This window comes from Leptidea sinapis, chromosome Z (assembly GCF_905404315.1).
Source record: "Leptidea sinapis chromosome Z, ilLepSina1.1, whole genome shotgun sequence".
NCBI lineage: Eukaryota > Metazoa > Arthropoda > Insecta > Lepidoptera > Pieridae > Leptidea > Leptidea sinapis.
This window is the reverse complement of record NC_066312.1, coordinates 32,543,916-32,564,325: the sequence shown is the minus strand read 5'-3', so window position 1 is coordinate 32,564,325 and position 20,410 is coordinate 32,543,916. Positions and strand designations below refer to the sequence as shown.

The window sequence follows — 20,410 nt, the reverse complement described above, 5'->3', positions numbered from 1 at the left end:
TGCGTACAGCCGGCCGCGGCGTTCATCGAATAATAAGACATTATCACGTCAAAAACGGTTCATGCACGACATTTAATTAAAAGACCGATATAATAATCGATGCGTATTAGGGTATAGAGTTCACAACATTTACTATTAACTCTTGTCTACCATCCTAACTTATATTATAAATGCGAATATGTATTTGTTTGTTTGTTACGTTTTCATGGTGTAACAAACTCTGCCTATCAATAGGCCCGGTTTCCACCAAAGCGGGGAAGAGGGGAGATGCGTTTTGATAACCAATCAGATGTCGTTATTCTCACATCTCTTCTCCGCTTAGCTTCGGTGGAAATGGATCAAGCGGAGAGGAGATTAGGTCTAATTTTTCTTTGATATTGTGCCGCGGGCGAGCAAGCGGCATAGCGGAGATGTGAGATGTCTGTAGTCAGGCGGTCTTTTCCTGTTGGGCTCTTCCCCGCACCTTCTCCCCGCGTCTCGCACACCCAAAGGCGTCATTTATTCGATTCACTGATCTTGAATGCAAAAGGCGTTCCTTCCGTATTTTTAACCAACTTTAGTAGTTTAGCGACGTGTTTTAACTCAAAAAAAGGAGAAGGCTCCAAAAATATTCTTATAGAATTACATTAACTGTTGTAAATATAATATAGTCGGTAATACATTAAATATTTATTATTAAGCAATTTTTGTTATTGTTGTCGGTTTTTTTTAAATAATATTTGCCGTCAAAGTTTAAATATTGAAGAAATAATTGTGTACCTGTAATTCCTCTTCCTCGAGCAAATTGAAATATGACTTTTGTAACAACATGACGTCTTAATTTCGTAGATATCAAATAACTCATTTTGATTTTCGAGCTCTCACAGCTCACATCTCCTCTCCGCTTTAGGGGAAATAACCTGACCACTTCGGGGCTAATCTCCTCTCGTCTCCTCTTCTCTCCGCTTTGGTGGAAGCCGGGCCTTATGGTATTTTGTACACACATGGTCAGGGGTACAGAAGAGGACACATTTTATCAAGAAAAATTCTTACCGATTCCTTAAAAAGGGACAAAGAAAAATGACATCTATCTAATCCTCGTCTGACATCATTACTTGGGCACCCCACGTATTTGGATGATTAACACAAGGAGCAGACATAGACTTATTATGCCTACTACTAGGCTAAATTGACTACATATCTTGTACTGTCTTCTTACTGACTTTTATAAGAAAATACTTTTTAAAACTGCGATAAGAATCTTACAGCGATCATGCAAACAGGCCATAGCGAACTGATAAGGCAACAAATGTTTGTACCTACTGTAAAACATATAGTACGTTCAGATCTGACTGTAGTAAACTTTCAGCTACTATATTTACAGCAAATGAACAGGATTGGCTATGAGAAAATTATGAGAAAGCTCATGGTCGGTCAGAGGGTAATGGAGAGGGCTATGCTCTGAGTTTCCCTGCGATATCGGATCAGAAGTGAGGAGATCTGTAGGAGAAACAAAGTTACCGACATAGCCCAAGTGATTGCGAAAGTGAAGTGGCATTAGGCAGGGTACATATTTCGACGGACAGATGGCCGGTGGGGCAATAAAGTCCTCGAATGGCGACCACGTATGTATTTGACGACGCAGTATTGGTATCCCCCCACAAGATGAGAAGATGATGATGATGATGAACAAGAATAAGAGATGACAAACCGTATTTTGCAATAATGCTATATGAGCATTTTTCTAACAAGGTGTACTGATATCGAGGCAATAGAGGAATACTTAATATTTGACGCTTATTAAAGGACATCAATGCGAGGAAAGCCTTGGGTGAATGCTAGTGATAAATCAAGAAGGAAGCGAATCAAACTCGCCAAATTGAACAGTCAACTATCTATTGACGAAGAGAAACAATAATTATGTAGTATGTGTAAAATAGTTATGTTTTTAAAGTGATAACCCTCAGTTTTGGGATTAATTACACAAAAAAACTGACAACAAAATTTAAACAACGATGGGGGACTCGAACCAGCGAACCTCGAACCCTCTCGCCTTCCGTGCGAGTGCTCTTTCCAACTGAGCGAACTAGATTTGCAAGAGCCACATCTCAGTCTATTCCCTAATATGCAAATATTGAGGTCGAGCAGGTTATCAAATGTAAAGTAGATCCTGTAGATGAAGGCGCAACCTAAGAGACAACAAAACATACAAGATTTTATTTGTACAATCATAATTGTCACATTAAGTATTATTTTTTATGGAATAGGAGGACAAACGAGCGTACGGGTCACCTGTTGTTAAGTGATCACCGCCGCCTACAATCTCCAGAGGAATCACAGGAGCGTTGCTGGCCTTTAAGGAATGTGTACGCGCTTTTTTTGAAGGTACCCATGTCGTATCGTCCCTGAAATACCGCACAAGGAAGCTCATTCCACAGCTTTGTAGTACGTGGAAGAAAGCTCCTTGAAAACCGCACTGTGGAGGACCGCCACACATCCAGATGGTGAGGATGATATCCTAACTTGTGGCGTGTCGTGCGAAGGTGGAATTCGGCGGCAGGAATCAGGTTAAACAGCTCTTCGGAACACTCCCCGTGATAAATGCGGTAGAAGACACACAATGAAGCGACGTCTCTACGCAACGCCAAGTGATCCAGCCGTTCACAGAGCACTGGGTCCCCAACAATTCGAGCTGCTCTGCGTTGCACGCGGTCAAATGGATCGAGCTGATACTGGGGTGCGCTAGACCAGTACTCCATGTGTGGCCGGACCTGCGCTTTGTAGAGCGCTAGTATGTGGGCCGGCTTGAAGTATTGCCGTGCTCTATTAATGACGCCCAGTTTCTTTGAAGCCAATTTGGCTTTGCCTTCCAGATGACCACGAAATTGGCAATCGCTCGAGATTTCGAGACCCAGTATTCCGATACTAGGTGCGGCTTTAAGAGAAGTGTTCTCGAAGAGCGGTGATACGACAAATGGGGTTTTTTTTGTGGTAAACGCGCAAACTTGAGTCTTCTGGGGGTTAAATTGGACAAGGTTCAATTTTCCCCATTCCGCGACCTTCTCAAGAGAGGACTCGATAGAAGACACAAGTTTCTCGCGGCATTGGTCGACGATTTACCGAGAGAGACCTGCATGGCCAGTGTATACGGCATCACCAGTGCTATCGTCTGCATAGCAATGAATGTTGGAGGTGTCCAACATATCATTGATATGCAGAAGAAACAGCGTGGGAGACAGCACACAGCCTTGGGGCACTCCAGCATTCACGGGCTTCGGGTTCGAGCAATATCCGTCGACAACGACCTGTATGCTGCGCCCAGTGAGGAAGCTGGAGGTCCACTTGCTCAAGCTCTCGGGAAGCCCAAATGATGGAAGTTTGGAGAGGAGAGCCTTGTGCCATACACGATTAAAGGCCTTCGCTATATCCAGGCTAACTGCCAGGCCTTCCCCCTTGCTTTCAATAGCCACAGCCCATCTATGTATTAGGTATACCAGAAGATCACCTACCGACCGACCGTGGCGAAACCCGTATTGTCGGTCGTTGATCAACTGGTGACCCTCTAGATATACCACGAGCTGACGGCTAATTATGCTCTCCATGATTTTGGAGAGCAGGGAGGTAATAGCAATAGGCCTGTAGTTTGCCGGATCCGAACTGTCTCCTTTTTTTTGGATCGGATGGCCAAGGGCTGACTTCCATGAGTCAGGGACTACGCCTTTAGAATAAGAGTGCCGGAATAAACGCGTTAGCACCGGCGTCAACTCAGGGGCACACGTTCTAAGCACGATTGGAGAAATGCCATCCGGCCCGCTCGAATTCCAGACGTCCAACGAAAACAGAGCTCGCCTAACAGTTTTCTGTCTGAACTGTACTTCAGGCATAGAACTCTGACACCGCGGTGGTCGGCGGTGTTTTTCCGTTGTCGTCAAGAGTCGAGTTGGAGGCGAAAAGAGTGCACAAGAGATCGGCTTTCTCTTTTGCCGTATGGGCCAGGGTGTTATTCCTCATGTGCAACGGCGGCATGGACGGCTGGCTGAAGTTACCAAGAGCAGCTTTCGACAACGACCAGAACTTGCGTGTTCCCTTCGGGGAACTGGAAAGCTGCTCGCCGATTTTGACGACGTGTTTTGACTTTGCACGGGCGATTTGCCGCTTAAAAAATCTGGAGGCACGGTTATATTTCCTCTTAAGAATTGTGCAGTTCGGATCCTTTGTGCCTAGCGCCGCAACCCAAGTTCAATACGCCTGTTTTTTGCAGTCAGATGCTTTAACAGACGCATCGAACCAGGGCTGTGATCTGCCACCGATGGGTACTACAGAGTTTGGTATAAAAATATCCATACCCTGTAGTATCACATCGGCTACTGCAACGGCGCAGGCACTAGGATCATCCGAAGGGAAACAAATCCTGCTCCAAGGGTAGGATGCAAAAAAGGAACGCATCCTATCCCAATCTGCTGACTTGTAGTGCCAAACGCGGCGGGTCGCTGGTGGTCTGCGACGTTGGCGTCGGATAGGCACTACACTCTTGACCAGGCAATGGTCGGACGTTCCGAGAGGGGCGTCGACAAAAACCATCGGGATGTGTAGTCAGCAGAAGATCCAATAAGGACGGCATGTGGCTATCCACATCCGGGAGCCGCGTTGGCGACTCAACCAATTGGGACAGACCATACGCCAATGCAAAATTATGCACAGATCGCCCTGCGTAGTCAGTGGTACGTGATCCAAGCCATTCGGCATTGTGCCCGTTGAAATCACCCAAGACTACGATTACAGCGGAGGGGATCTGCACAGATCCCCTCCGCTGTAATCGTAGTACGTCGGTAATTGCCGCTTGAATGCAGCCCATGAGATGATCGGTTTCTGCGTTACCACTATGGGACCTGTAAACACACATGCGGACGCGGTCCTCTAAATCTACGCGGAGCCAGAGAGTGGACAGGTCCCTACCCTCAAAATTGCCGAGACGGCGACAGCAGATATCCTCCCTAACGTACACACATACCCCGGCATGAGGCAAAAAATTGTGCTCAATTTTGTACCCGGGGTACGTTAAATATGACGTATCGCTAGGTCGAGATATCTGCGTCTCAGTAAGGAAACACAAGGCCGGCTGCGCCGTCTCAAGGTGGTGGTGGACGGCGTTTAAATTGGAGTGAATTCCCCTGATATTGCAAAAGTCCACGTTGAGTGTGGAGCGGAGTGCCGTGGTGATACTGCCTCGTTTGTCCTTGGTCATGCGCGGTTCTGTGCCCTCTCCAGAATACGAAGGGCAGCCCGGGCTAGAGTGCCCGGGGAGGGATTATCCAACTCTTGTAGAGCCGGTACCCTCCTGGGGTAAAATCTTACTTCACGCCGGTATTCTGTGCGAGTGTGGTAATTAACCCGGACGAGTCTGGCCCGATTGTGCTGACGTCAAAAGACGTCAGCGTGACTCTCCCACTTCTAAAAAGCCCTTAGTCGCCTCTTACGACACCCATGGGCCTGGGACTCCCCTATTCTTTTTACGCCCCGGGAAAAGTACAGGGCAAAATTACGCAGTATACTTGTATTCATATTATGTTGTTCACAATTGATTCATGATAATATAGTAGATAAGTACTAATTCAAGATTTTAATTGATAATGTTTAATAATAACATGTTATCGCAGATAAGTAATTATAAACAAAGTAATGTTATAAAAAAAAAATCAGAAAAATTAAAGGTCTCAGTACAAATCTACGAAAATTGATGATTCATTGCAAAATCATCTGAACCAAGTTCAAACGATGCAGGAAACACACTTATTAAATTTTCTTTAATAAATATTATCTCCAAGTTTTATATTTAAGTTTCAAATTATGACCACCATCAAGGCTTGAAGTTTCAATGAAGAAGAAGTGGCCGGAAATTTTGTTGGTATAGCATTGACGCACATGAAACATCTAAACTCACAATCACAACATGCAGAGTTCAGTTGTGCTTTGACAGCGCTTTGAATTCAACGCCACGCAATACCAAAGTGTTCAATGAAATACTGTCCAAATAACAGCATATTCAAACTTAACGATAATGGAGTATCGCTTTACATTAAGAAAATTGTGTAACTAACTTGACGTTTTTAATCATTTTTGCTAAACAATTACATATAAAATTAAATGAAGCACTCGTTTAAAGAGTTAAAACGCGTGTAATTGTAACTGTGTTACTGACTCGTTTCAGCCGCAGTCCCCCTAAAAACGTGATCTGGAATGGCCTCGACACGTCGGGTTAGCTAAAGTAATAAATAATAAAAATGTATTTTTTAAGCAAAATCTAATGTAAAAATTATGGCTACAAGAGTATTAATCCTTTAAAAAAGTGTTTTATTTAAATGTGTAACACTCGCGTTAATCAAAGAAAATACTATGTACATTTATATTGCTAAAACAAAATGTTCATGCCTCGTGTTCGCGTCCGTTGTGCGTGACCTAGTGCTAACACTTGTTATGAGAGTATATTGAACATTTAAGGTGTTAATTTGAATGAATGTTATCTGTATAAGAAGACAGCATATCTATCTATCTGTATAAGATTTGTTTTGTTTGAATAAAGTATCTATATAAGTTAATATATGTATATACAACGCCCGTTGGACATTTTTGAGGACCTTTAAATAGGAGCCTAGTTGTTTATAGTACGTCACTGGAATATAACAGTTCTAGTGAAGACATTCAATGTATTATGAACATTAGCCGTTCACCACTATTTAATTCATAGACTTACAATATACTAGCTTATAGACAAGCACAGCAAGCGAAAGAGAAGAAGCTCTCTAACGGCAATACAGCACGATAGAAAAGGTAAGTCAATATATTGCTACCGTAACCGATTATTATTGACTGATTTGAAGATGTAAACACTCCTTAGTATTTTGAATATTAAACCACTAGCCAACACATTGACAAAATTGGACAGATAGTCTATACCTTAGTATATGCTTTGTGGACATTAAAAATGTTAGACCTAAATTTCAATATAATTCAAAAAAACCTTTCTTAGCCTCCATGAGGAGATGTATCATATCAGGACGAATAATATTGTTTTCTTCTCGGTTCTTCATCGTATCCAATACCAGGCTAATGAAGAAATTTGTAGTGTCTTTCGAAAATAATGTCAGCTTCAGTCTCTGTAAAAACAAATGTCAAAAATCTTAAGCATAGCTTCCATCTTAGCAGGCTGTGTTCTGGGAAATGACCTGAATGCTAGAATAAATACTATACTGTTTGAAACACAGACTTGCAATACCTAGTCTTTCCATAAATACTGAAACAAAAAAAAATCTATTGCAAATAACTCTTGTTGTCTCGATTTTACCACCCTCATCATCATCATCATCATCATCATCAGCCGGAAGACGTCCACTGCTGGACAAGGCCTCCCCCAAAGATTTCCACGACAATCGGTCCTGCGCTGCCCTCATCCAACGTATTCCGGCGATCTTGACCAGATCGTCGGACCATCTTGTGGGGGGCCTACCAACACTACGTCTTCCGGTACGTGGTCGCCATTCGAGGACTTTACCACCTCAACGGCCATCTATCCGTCGAACTATGTACCCTGCCCACTGCCACTTCAGTTTCGCAATCATTTGGACTATGTCGGTAACTTTGGATCTCCTACGGATATCCTCATTTCTGATTCGATCTCTCAGAGAAATTCCGAGCAAAGCCCTCTCCATTGCCCTCTGAGCGACCATGAGCTTTCTCATAAGGCCCATAGTTAGCGACCACGTCTGCGTACCGTCAGTCGTCACTGGCTACACACACTGGTTGAAAACCTTCGTCTTCAGGCATTGTGGTATTTGGGACGAGAAGGTTTTACGAAGCCTCCCGAACGCAGCCCATCCGAGTTGGATTCGACGAGTGACCTCTATGTTTACCACCCTATTCTTTTTTTTAATTATCAGTTAAGAAATGACCAGTACGTCTATTATAGGCAGTGAGTCCTATGTAATCTTTTAAAATACGCGACATGTCTTTCGCTTTCAGACAGGATTTTTTAGAATTCTTCCCCTTACTGCTTTGGCCACCTTTTTCGTACGAACACTTCGTGAACGGTCAGATCTATTTCTGTCACAAACAGAGGTGGTCTCATTGTGCCTATTAATAGCTCGGTACACAAACATTTTACAAGCGAATGGATAGTTTTTATAATTGCATTTAGCTCCATACCTACTTTGTGTAACATCAATCACAACGATTCGGTTCTCCTTACCAACCCAATTCATTTTAATATCGCAAAATATTGTACAATGTATTGGCGCCAAAATGAGAAAACTCAATGAACAATCATATAAAAATGACAGATTCCAAATGTTACTCGTATTTGTATTAGGGTCTTTAACCACCTTCCAAAGAATATTAGAGAGATGCCTAAAACATTAATGTATAAAAAATTAAAATGATGGCTAATAGATAAATGCTTTTATAGTATTAATTAGTATGAATTCTTTAGCCAAAAATAATAGTATTTAAATGTAATTTTTTGAGAGGTACCTACAAGCTAATGTTTTTTTTATATTATATTATTGAATTAAAGCTATGTAATGTGTATTAATGACGTATAAATATAAAAATTCCAATATTGACAATCAAATATTTGTATGCCGATAAATTGGCGAATTGTGCTGTACACCAATTAATTGTTAACAACTATGTTACCACGATTCATTCAAATAAATCATTTCATTTCATTTCAAATTCAAATGTAATATTTTGTTTATTTTTAATTGTAACAGTATTTATGGCCAGACTATGTGCCAGTATATAGACTAACTATAGACGAAATAAGCGTGCAAGGGTAAACAGGATCTCTAACGGAGATTTACGGAGAACTAAATTAATAAGTCGCAAACGAATTTTGAATATTACACCAATAGCTAACGCACACATCAAATCAAAAGTGGTTACGCATGATCAAGCTGTTAATAACGTATAGAAGATTATCATGTCAGCTTATTCTATGTCTATGGTTTGTGCAGTTGTACATGATGATTCAGATGATTACGATGGCATAAATTAAGATTGTGGCAAGTGGTGTGATGATAAAATTCCATATAGTTACAGGTTTTCGGGATACTGCGACAGGTGACATACAATGAGGCGACGTCTATACACAAAGTCTATTGTACTTAATATGTTATTTAGCAAATAAATAAACATTTACCAGTGGGATGCTCCTTAACACAGGATGCTGATATGGGTTTCACAAAGGGCCTATTTCTGCCGTGAAATAGTAATTATTATTATTATTAATTAATATTGACACACTTTTCACACAAATTATCTTGCCCCAAGTTAAGCATATATAGCCTGTGTTATGGGTTACAAGACAATGATATATTTAATACAATATACTTACTTAGACATACATAAATACATTTAAATGTTCATGACTCGGAAACAAACATCCATATTCATCATAGAAAAACTTGCACCTACACGGGATTCGAACCGGGGACCTCTAGCTTAGTAGGTAGGATGTAATGTGTAAGCGTTCACTGTGTCGCGGTCAGAAGGGCGCCATAGCTATTGAACATTTTGGATAAACGAGACTTAACATCTTATGTCTCAAACAGACGACCGCAATTATAGTGCAGCTCAGAAATTTTGAGTTTTTCAAGAATCTTGAGCGTCACTGCATTGTAATGGGCATGGCGTATCAATTATCATCAGCTAAAAATCCTGCTCGTCTCGTCCCTTATGGTAAAAAAAGTATAAAATTATATTAAAATAAATAATATAGACCGACACAACGAAATTACCTTAACAATACTGGGAAAAGCACTATATGCAAAGAACATCAACATTTGCCGCATTTTGAACGAGGAAGCAGTCTTCCCTTTTTCGTAGAAAGTGCTGTTTGCATCCAGGTGTGAATCAACTTTTAGTCCAAATGCACATGATGCTATGACGTCATTGGCGTAACGACTCGTTAGGTCTTTACATTCAACTTGAATTGGGCCTGAAAGGTAAAGTTTATTTTTACAGCGTACTGTAAAGTGTAAATATTTACCATATTTTTTTAATAAAATTGATAGCAAAGTGTAAATAGTACCTACGCATATTTTTCCTTTTTAAATCTAAACCAAAAGTATATGAAAGTTTATATGATAGACTGAAAGCAGACTTGCTAACTAGTTGCTAACATTCGTTTTAGGGTCGGATACCCCAATACCGGTCGGTACAATTCTATTGGTAATAAAATTATGAAAATCAGATTGAACAGTAAAGTTGGCCAGTGAAGGTTTCTCTATGTTATTGTGTGAAATTATTAGTAAAACTAAAAAATCAAGAATATAAATTCTGTATTTGATTTTTCTAGCATTCATTCCTCAGTCATAAGTCCTGTCTATCCATATTATACAAATAAATCAGAAAATAATTTATATTAAGAGTTTTTTAATATGTTTTCAACTTATTACATTTCGGTTTCCTAACAATTATATTTACTTGTGTCTTTTAATTTTTTAATGACATGTAAGACGTCATATGATGTCAAAGGCCTTAGAAACTTATACTTACCTAAATAAATATTTTTGTTTTATCACTATTGTTCAAAATCAACATCATTATCAATATATAAAAGAAATGAACCTGATTTTTTTATATAAAAGGGGGCAAACGGGCAAGAGGCTCACGGAATGGGAAGAGGTGAGACAATCGCCCATGGAATTTCGCAACAACAAGTGGCAAGAAATGTGTTTCCGGCTTTAAAGGTGAGAATATGTTATTCGCTTAATAAGGTCCCTAAGTCGTATTGGTTCCTAAAATTTTCTTCGGTGATGTCTCAAGTTTTCTTGATATTTTAAGGGAGTATGTTTTTTTCTTGAAGGTTCCTAAGTTGAATCTATTCGGAAAAACCGCAGACGTCAACATGATGCTGGTGGTACTTTGCACGTAATGTCCGGTGGTGGAATTCGGTCGCTGGAATCATCCCGAACAGCTCCTCTGAGCACTCCCCGTGATAAATGCGGGAGAAGCTGCAGAGAAAACCCACATCTTTACGCAATGCCAAAGAATCAAGCCGATCGGAGATGACTTGAACGTCGATGATTCGAGCCGCTCTTCGTTGTATGCGGTTTAATTGTAGAAGCCGGTACTGGGGAGCACCCGCCCAGAGGTGAGAACAGTACTCCATGTGAGGCCGAATTTGCGCCTTAGAAAGAGTACAACAATCTTTTTAGAGGCAAATTTTGCGTCGTGATGCGTCACTAAATAACAATAATAATATGACAGAGACAAATAAATTAAATTGGTATTGAGAGTAAGCGAGATACACTACAATATTTGCTATTCCTTTCCGGTATGCGATTTTTTTGTTTCGACCCTGTTCATCGGCTCCCAAGAAACAATGGCTGCCATAGTGAAATAATTCTGATTGTGAATTCAGTTCGACTTGAAAAAAATACAAAAAAGAAACAAACTTTTCGTACAAACGAAAACATAACACACGTCACATACCATCGATATCTCATTTACATACATTGACAGCGAATCTAGTGTTCATCTTCTATCTACGAGTAATATTAAACAAAATAACGTATTTATCTTCGACAAGCATACTAGTAAAGTAGCACACTCTGTAAAATTCTGACCTCGCCTTATATTTAATTTTATGGATATACATTATTATTTTATTCACATCCAAAGCTTTATTACGATCCCAAAACTCAAACACAAACGACATCTTTGACATTGCAATAAAAATTTTATGAATATAACCTTGAATTGTAATCAACAAGTCTGACTATACATCCATTAGCATATGAGTAATCATATCTATTTTTCATGTTATTCAATCGAGTAGACATCTGATATTATAACAAATGGGGCACAGTGCACAATATTGTAAAAAGAATAAAGAAAAAAAAAGAGTAACATTGCGAGAAGCACTGATGCCAAGTTCTTAAGTGATCCAATGAAAACAAGCGAGTTTTTTAAAGAAAATAAGGGACGAGACGAGCAGGACGTTCAGCTGATGGTTATTGATACGCCATGTCTTAATGCAGTGCCGCTCAGGATTCATGAAAAACCCCGAAAATCCTGAGCGGCATTACTGCGCTCGTCACGGCGCCTTTCAGATCGAATCACAGTAATGTTTATACATTATTGCTTCACGGCAGAAATAGCCGCCGTTGTGGTAGACCAGACAGCATTGGTAGGTGTTGAATACTTACCACCAGAAGACCTATAATTTTCCTTATAATTCCCTTACAAAACTGAACAGGAGTGCGTCTTAAGTGGTAAAATTACTGAGACTAAAAACTTAATAACCTTATGCAATAAATCTGACAATCAGGGTTTTATTCTCGACTACATCCTTCACCAAAACTTTATCAATCGTAAGAAAATTTTAGAATCCGAATAGCAACTCTGTGTCGGCGTGTTTTCATTTCCGAACAAACCATTTTCAGAACTTTCAAAAGAAAAATCATCAAAAAAACAAAATAGAGAGACAGATTATGATAAGATTAATATGAGAAATTTAAAAAATTGAATTAGGAGGAAATGTTCCTTGACTGACTGCTTACATTTCCATACAAGCCGTATTAAATACTTCAAAAAATAAAAACAGAAATAATGATAATATTGATATATCTTATTTAAAAAAAACTACATCTAGGGGTTTTAATTCGAGGAGAAAACAGAGAAGGTTTGTATATAATATTAACAATACAAATCCACCATGTCCATTAAAAGATAAAGCTAAAATAATTAATCCAATTGATGCCAAAAGTAAGCCAATTTTACTAAAAGCAGTCCATGAACCATAAATACAACCTCACAGGCAATAAATGGCGCTAATCTTAGCTCAAGCTTTTAGCTAAGGTAACCTTAGTCAGTCAGTCAGTTAGTCAGGAAAAATAAATATTATAAATGAAATAAATAATTTTAGCTATAAACTCGATTTAATATATTATTTAATTATTATATAAAGCCTAGTCACAATTCCTTATGGCTTGGTCTTATGTCAATTACGTTGGAAATTAAACAATGTCCTGGGTTTTAAAACAAGTCTTACCACCAGTTTCAGCAGTCTTCTTCATGAGTGCCGCTATCATCTGGTTCCCTGCCTCCTCCATGAATGGAACCATCAATCGGATCTTAGAGCTGGTGAAGGCTGGACTCAAAGTTGATCGCATGTCTTTCCATTCATCACCTACAACAGTCATAAACACAATGCATTCTTTCATATTCAAGCTGTGACTGATGAAAGCAAGAAAAGTATGTCAGATTAGTAGATAGTCGTCTTTCATATTATTTTTTGGATTCAGACAACTTAAAAACAACAAGGCGCCGGGTGATGATGGAATTACAGCTGAGCTTCTTAGAGCTGGTGGTACTCCATTGCTGAAGATTCTCCAGAAGCCATTCAATTCCGTCATCCTCGAGGGCGAAACGCCGCAAGCATGGCACAAAGTGGCGCTATTCTTCAAAAAGGGCGATAAAACGCTTTTGAAGAACTATAGGCTCATATCACTTCTGAGCCATGTATATAAGCTGTTTTCTAGGGTTATCACGAATCGTCTCGTGCGTAGGTTCAACGACGTCCAGCCCCCCGAACAAGTCGGATTCCGAAAAGGCTTTTGTACCATCGACCACATACATATGCTGCGGCAGGTTATACAGAAGACGGAGGAGTATAACCAGCCACTATGCTTGGCGTTTGTGGACTATGTGAAAGCCTTTGATCCGATCGTGATCTGGGCGGTTCTTCAGTCTCTTCAGAGGTGCCACATTGATTATCGATATATCAAAGCGTTGAAGTGTTTGTATGTTAACACCATCATGTCAGTCCGTCTCCAGGATCAGTTCTCGAAGCCTATCCGACTGCAGCGGGGAGTCAGACAAGGCGATGTTATATCGCCGAAGCTGTTCATCGCTGCATTTGAAGATGTCTTTAAGGTTCTGGACTGGAACGGGCTGGGCATCAAATCAACGGCGAATACATCACTCACCTTCGATTCGCAGATGATATCGTAATCATGGCAGAGATCATGGAAGACTTAAGCCATATGCTCGATGGCCTCAATACAGCTTCCCAAGAAGTAGGTCTCAAAATGAACATTGACAAGACGAAGATTATGTCAAATGTCCATGTCACACCTACTTCCGTAACAGTTGGGAACTATACTCTCGAAATTGTTGACGAGTACGTCTACCTTGGACAAATAATCCAGTTGGGCAGGTCCATTTTCGGGAAAGAGGTCACTCGTCGAATCCAACTCGGATGGGCAGCGATCGCGAAGCTTCGTAAAATCTTCTCGTCCACAATACCACAGTGTCTGAAGACGAAGGTTTTTAACCAATGTGTGTTGCCAGTGATGACATACGGAACACAGACGTGATCGCTTACTATGGGCCTTATGAGGAAGCTCACTGTTGCTCAGCGGGATCCCTGATTCGGATTCCCTGCGAGATCGAATTAGAAATGAGGAGATCCGTAGGAGAACCAAAGTCACCGACATAGCCCAAAGGATTGCGAAACTGAATTGGCAGTGTGCAGGGCACATAGCTCGGCGAACAGATGGCCGTTGGGGCCGTAAGGTCCTCGAATGGCGACCAATTACCGGAAGGCGTAGTGTTGGTAGGCCCCCCATAAGATGGACTGACGATCTGGTCAAGATCGCCGGAGTAGGATGGATGACGGCAGCGCAGAACCCATCTTCATGGCGATATTTGGGGGAGGCCTTTGTCCAGCAGTGGACGTCCTCCGGCTGAAATGATGATATATCTCCATTCGTATTTTATTCACAGGAACAAACATAATTGTTAAAATTTCCATCTTACCTTTGAGTGAAAAAAGATTTCTACCGAATAAGGGTTCCACCTTCTCATCAGTAAAGCCTCGATGATCGAGGAAGTATTCGAAATCTTTTATCGTAATTCTCTTTATTAAATCCAAGTCGCGAACCATCACGATTGGGTTGACAAATTCGAAACGACCAACAAACCTAAAAATACACTACATATTATTAAACTTATACCTCCGCTGCGTCAGTCTGTCTGTCTATTGCCGATAAATTCGAAAAGTACTACAGCGATTTGCATGCTGTTTTCTCCATTTGATAGCGTGGTTCTTGAGGAAGGTTTTAGAATATACTTTGATTAGTTTGGTATGGTTTGGTTATATATATATATATATTAGTATACATTAACGATATTTGTTGGAGGTGTCGGAAAAAATAAGTCATCCGGGAGCTTTCAACGAAAACGCTATCTTAACCGTTTGAGATATAACAAAATAATGTATGGTGGAATTGGGTATCTTATGAGATACCCAATTCTACCGAATTCTATAGGTCTACCGAAAAGTTCGCGATCGCATATGTCTATCACTTAACATACTATATGGATTGTGTCATTTTTGAACAAACAAACATGGAGTGGGGTGATAAAGAGAACCGAATCCCTGTGATTGCATTACACAAAGTAAGTATGGAGCCAAATGCAATTTTTAAAACTCTCCAAACGCTTAGTATCAGTTAAATGTTTGTGTACCGGGCTATTATTAGGTACAATGAGAACTCTTATGGTGAAAGCAGTAAGGGAAAGAATTCGAAGAAATCATGTCCGAAAGCAAAAGAGTTTATCTCGGGAGATAAAGATAGCACTTAGAACCATGTCGCGTATTTCAAAAGATAACTTAGGATTGCAGCCTATAAGAGACGTACTAGTCATTTCTTAAGTGATAATTTAAAAAAGAATAAGGTGGTAAAATCGAAATCACTACTGAAGCGGTACGCAAAGGGAAGTCACAGAAATATTTTGTTTACGGATGAGAATTTTTTTACAATTGACCAACAATTTAACAAACAAAATGACCGTATTTATGCTCAAACCTCTAAGGAAGCTTCCCAATTAGTCGACATAGTTCAACGTGGGCACTATCCGACTTCATTGATAATTTGTTGGGGTAACCAAGAATAGTCCTTCCAGCAAGACTCGGCGCCGCGAAGGTTTCGGACTTCATCAGAGCAGAAAACTGGCCGTCGTCTAGTCCCGATCTTAATCCGCTGGATTATGATTTATGGTTATTTTAAGAGGGTACGGCTTGTTTTAGACGCCATCATAATTTGGAGCCCCTAACACAATTCGTGCGATTGGCAGTGAAGAATTTTCCCATGGAAAGAGTGCGTGATTCTATTGATAACTGGCCTCAACGATTAAAGGACTGTATTGCAGCCAATGGAGTGAACTTCGAATAAGCTTTATATATTTTAAGTTATTTTATATTTATGTATTATACTAACACACTTTTAAAGTAATAAATGATATTTGCAATAGAATATTTTTTCTTTGTTTCAGTATTTATGACTAGGTATAAGAGTCCATCTTACGAGGGTAAAAGTCATCCATTCCTGCTCGGATTATTGCTAGTCATAGTACCTTGTATGGGAATTGTTTCCTTTCGAACCTTGTACTACAATACTAATGCACAGACACCAGTGACCACATTGATTGCATAATAAAAGAAACGCAGAAATAACGCTAAGGCTGAAGTTCTTATTCACCACGGTGGTCTGGTACAAGTTGGCAAACTTCACACACAACCCTTTAATTGCCTCACAGATATGGGTAGGCCTCCTCATAAGGGACACATTACTTTTGCCAGATTTAAAATAGAACGGGATGAGGGCAGCGCAGGACCCATCGTCATGGAGATAATTAGAGGAGGTCGTCTTCTGGCTGATATGACAAAATAGAACTATCCGTTTTTTGAAGGTAATTAAACCGTTTTTACGACTGTGATATTCGAAATAAATCTCAGTTAAAACTCTTTTTTGAGTTGCGATAAATACAATGCCTTTGTTTTCAATACATTTTACCGATTTTTCTGTAACTTTTGAGAGCATGAAAACAATTACCTTTCGTCAGGAAATTGGTTGTAGTAAAAATCCATGTCCTCGGCCAAATGTCTTCTCCGCAATAGAATGGGAAGCAGATTTCCCAGCAGTGGTATTGTGGGCAGATTCTTCACACCACTAGCCGAGAATTTCGTGTAGACACGCCGCAGATAAAGGTACAAGGTAGCAAACAGTACCACCGTCCATATTAGAAACAGCATGTTTAATTTGACTCCAAAATCCAAAGAACAATTCTAAAATTAAGAGTTATTGTTTCATAATATTGTAGTGAGGAAATGAGCCGTGTGGTGTCGTGGGACACCGGATAGGAACGAAGTTCCTTATCATAAAAATATTAATTTTACTGATTTTCTAAAAAAAAATGGGCAGTTTGCACTAAATTCCACTGTCAAAAATAAAAATAAAGTGTGAGTGCACTTATGTATGCACGCAAGAAGTTGTACTTCTTTGGCGTAACAAAACAAATCCTTAAAATTATTTTTTATTTAATTATTCTACATTTGTAGAAAAAACAATATTGTAAAAATTGTAAAATAAATTAAAGAATATTAAGGAATACGGCTGTATTGGCTTGAACCCTTTGCCTGTCCTAAGAATAGATAAAGAAACCAAAAAAAAAATACAAATGTCGCAAACGTCAGAAAATTTCTGAAAACTTATTTTTATGAAGTTTATCTTCAATAACATCAAAAAGGTACAGGTAAACGTCATTATAGTTTATTGTATTTTGCTTTGATTTGGCCTTGTTACCAATGCTCTAAATAAATAAAATAAACAATCAATGTAATTTGTCAGAAATGTGTCAAATGTCAATAATTTTTACTTGTCAGTTATTTATATATAAATAAAAGTGTCGTTACAACTTTTGGTCTTAATTTTTTCCGTCTAGCCCCTTTTCGCAACGCGCGATAAGGAACTTCGTTCCAAAAAGATGGAGACGAGTTATGTACTATGATTACACAACACTTAGATGTCTGGTGCTCCTCCACAGTGCGGTTTTAAAGAATTAAGACCACGTACAACCAACCTGTGGAATTAAGCTCCCTTGCGCGGTGTTTCAAGAAAGATAAGACATGGATACCTACAAAAAAGAGCTTTTTTATGAAAACAAATGATGAGACGAGCAGGACGTTCAGCTGACTAGACGGTAATCTATACGCCCTGCCCACTACAATGCAGTGCCGCTCAGGATTCTTGAATAATCCAACCTCGTCACCTTGAGTAAGGTAAGGCACCAGAATCACAATAATGCTTACACATTGCTGCTTCACGACAGAAATAGGCGCCGTTGTGGTACCCATAATCGAGCCGGCATCCTGTGCAAAGGAGCTTCCCACTGGTAAAATAGCGTATAATTAGCCAACGTATAATTTTCTAAAAGGCCGGTAACGCTCCTTTGATTCCGTTGGTGTTGTAAGCCGAATTTGGGCGGCGGTGATCACCTAACATGAGGCCCGTACGCTCGTTTGTCCTCCTCTGTTCCAATTAATGTTTTTCTTATTGCATGCTGTATAATAGTCGAACTTGCAAACTCCTTTGCCCATTTGACACCTTTGTACTATGTTTAATGCAATTAACAGATTTGAATTTGAATATGAATAAAGGTAAATAAAATCTTACTTTAAATCAGCTGTTTTTGTCAGACACGGATGCAGAGTGCACACCGTTGACGTGAAGAACACTTGAATGACAATGTTTGTTTGAATTTATATTTAGAAGTACTATTCGTGTTATCTTTCTATATATACATTATTTATATTTGTTTTGTGTACTTCGAGCAGGTTATAATAACACGTTATTTAAAGTTGATGATGTTTTATTATGCGTTTCAGAGAAAAATCACTCACGAACTAATGTTTATAATTAGCAGTGCGTGCGAATTACACGCTGCCTTCCGCGCTATTACACACACTGGCGTCTGGCGCCTTTTTACCGTCGGGGTAGGCAAGGACATCAGAACGCCACTTGCTTTTATCCTTACAAAACTCTCGCGTTTTGCTCTACATTTATTACTCTTCATACATCCTCGCCGGTTTAGGGGAAATTTCCTTTTTTCAAAACGTCTCAAATTTGGTCGATTGTTCTACGAGTCCCCGACCGACTTGCCCACACATACTTGCATTATATATATTTGATTCATGTCATTCTTCATTCGCTCCACGTGTCCAAACATTTTCATGATTCCTTTCTCAATCCTTGTCAGGACATCTTCTTTCCTACCACAGCGCGCTCGTATATTCCACATATACCACGCAGTGATGGCATCTTTACTGAGTTATTTCTGCTTTCGTGTTTTTTTTGCCATACTTATAAACATAGGCTTTATTGCTAACTAACTTAAGCAAATGGCAAACATGTTAAGGTACCGGTTAAGCAAGGAATGAGTTGCCAATTGACAATTTTTAGATGACGTCATAACTTTTAACCGTATCTATTCAATCATATCCTGATAAAGCTCTTATCATACCTATAAAAGTATTCAATATTGACAGGATATTTCACTTATTTACATTAAATAAGTATTCATCCCTACTTTGTGCTATTATGCCAAGTAATACCATACATTCCGTAGTCTATGTTAAAGTCAGCGTTACTGTTATAAACCATAACTATAACCAGACAATAATAGCATCCCAGCAAATGTAAGGTGAGGCTTACGTTAAAATTTAATAATGATAGATAATTATCCTACATTGTAACAACTGTCGAACTTGGGATATACTCATACCGCTACCATCCTCGCACTAAGCAGCAATCCACAGTGCGTGTTTGAAGAATTGAAGATGACAACTTCAAGTGCTCTATGGCATAGTAGTATGTCTACAGTGTGTACGATCAACGGTGTGTTAGCGGGACAATAACATTATTTATATTTTTATTTTTTACCGCTTAAATCTGTTTTGGTAGCCTGCCATCTATCGTACGTCCATAAAACAACGTGCGTGTCACATTATGCCTTTGTGAAATAGTTATTAATATGCTATGATATTTAAAGATGACGTTGAAAAAATATAAATTTATACGTGAATATTGGTTATTGTCTATGTTGACAATGACAGCTTTTAGATTTTTTTTCCCCCCCATTTAGGGGATTTGAATGATGACAGCTTTAGCGTTCACTAGTGATATAGCATATTATTTTTGATTTTTAAATACACACTGTTGCTGCTGCAACGAGAGCTATAATAAAAAAAAAACTAAAATTTGAAAAGGTGCCAGTATCTGACTGCAATAATTTTTCGTACTTAATTAACTTTGGATTGAGATTTCATTAATTGCTGTATGATGTTCATCTTAATGAAAATAATTTGGTTAAAAAATCATTGTTCTTTGTTTGAAAGCCCAATTTTTTAATAATGCTATGGCAACACTATTTTGAAGTGATATTGTGTTCACGCTGGAGTTTACTTAAATAAATGACAATTAACTACCTACATATGCAGTAAAGATGGATATTGAAGCTGCAGTGGTACTATAACTGTATAATAATGAGTATCTATTATTATATTCATGAGTCTTTAAATAATTAAAAA

The 20,410-nt window shown here is 39.3% G+C and overlaps 1 protein-coding gene across 6 annotated transcripts in view; it reads right to left on the bottom strand.

The window, feature by feature from the left end:
* The window catches only part of LOC126978781 (cytochrome P450 9e2-like), a 44,347-nt gene extending 25,548 nt beyond the window's left edge, over positions 1-18,799 (bottom strand). The window contains exons 1-6 of one of the 6 annotated variants that reach the window (XM_050827849.1): positions 18,498-18,797; positions 16,878-17,110; positions 14,800-14,963; positions 13,031-13,168; positions 9,771-9,970; positions 6,998-7,133 (exon numbers count right to left, since the gene is read on the bottom strand). In XM_050827849.1, coding sequence (XP_050683806.1) covers positions 6,998-7,133; positions 9,771-9,970; positions 13,031-13,168; positions 14,800-14,963; positions 16,878-17,077 — 838 coding nt within the window. In that variant the 5' untranslated portion in view covers positions 17,078-17,110; positions 18,498-18,797. Of the gene's footprint in view, positions 1-6,997; positions 7,134-9,770; positions 9,971-13,030; positions 13,169-14,799; positions 14,964-16,877; positions 17,111-18,497 lie in introns of all 6 variants that reach the window. The other 5 variants (XM_050827846.1, XM_050827848.1, XM_050827850.1 and 2 more) reach the window with 5 other exon arrangements.
* Between the last annotated feature and the right edge of the window lie 1,611 nt (positions 18,800-20,410).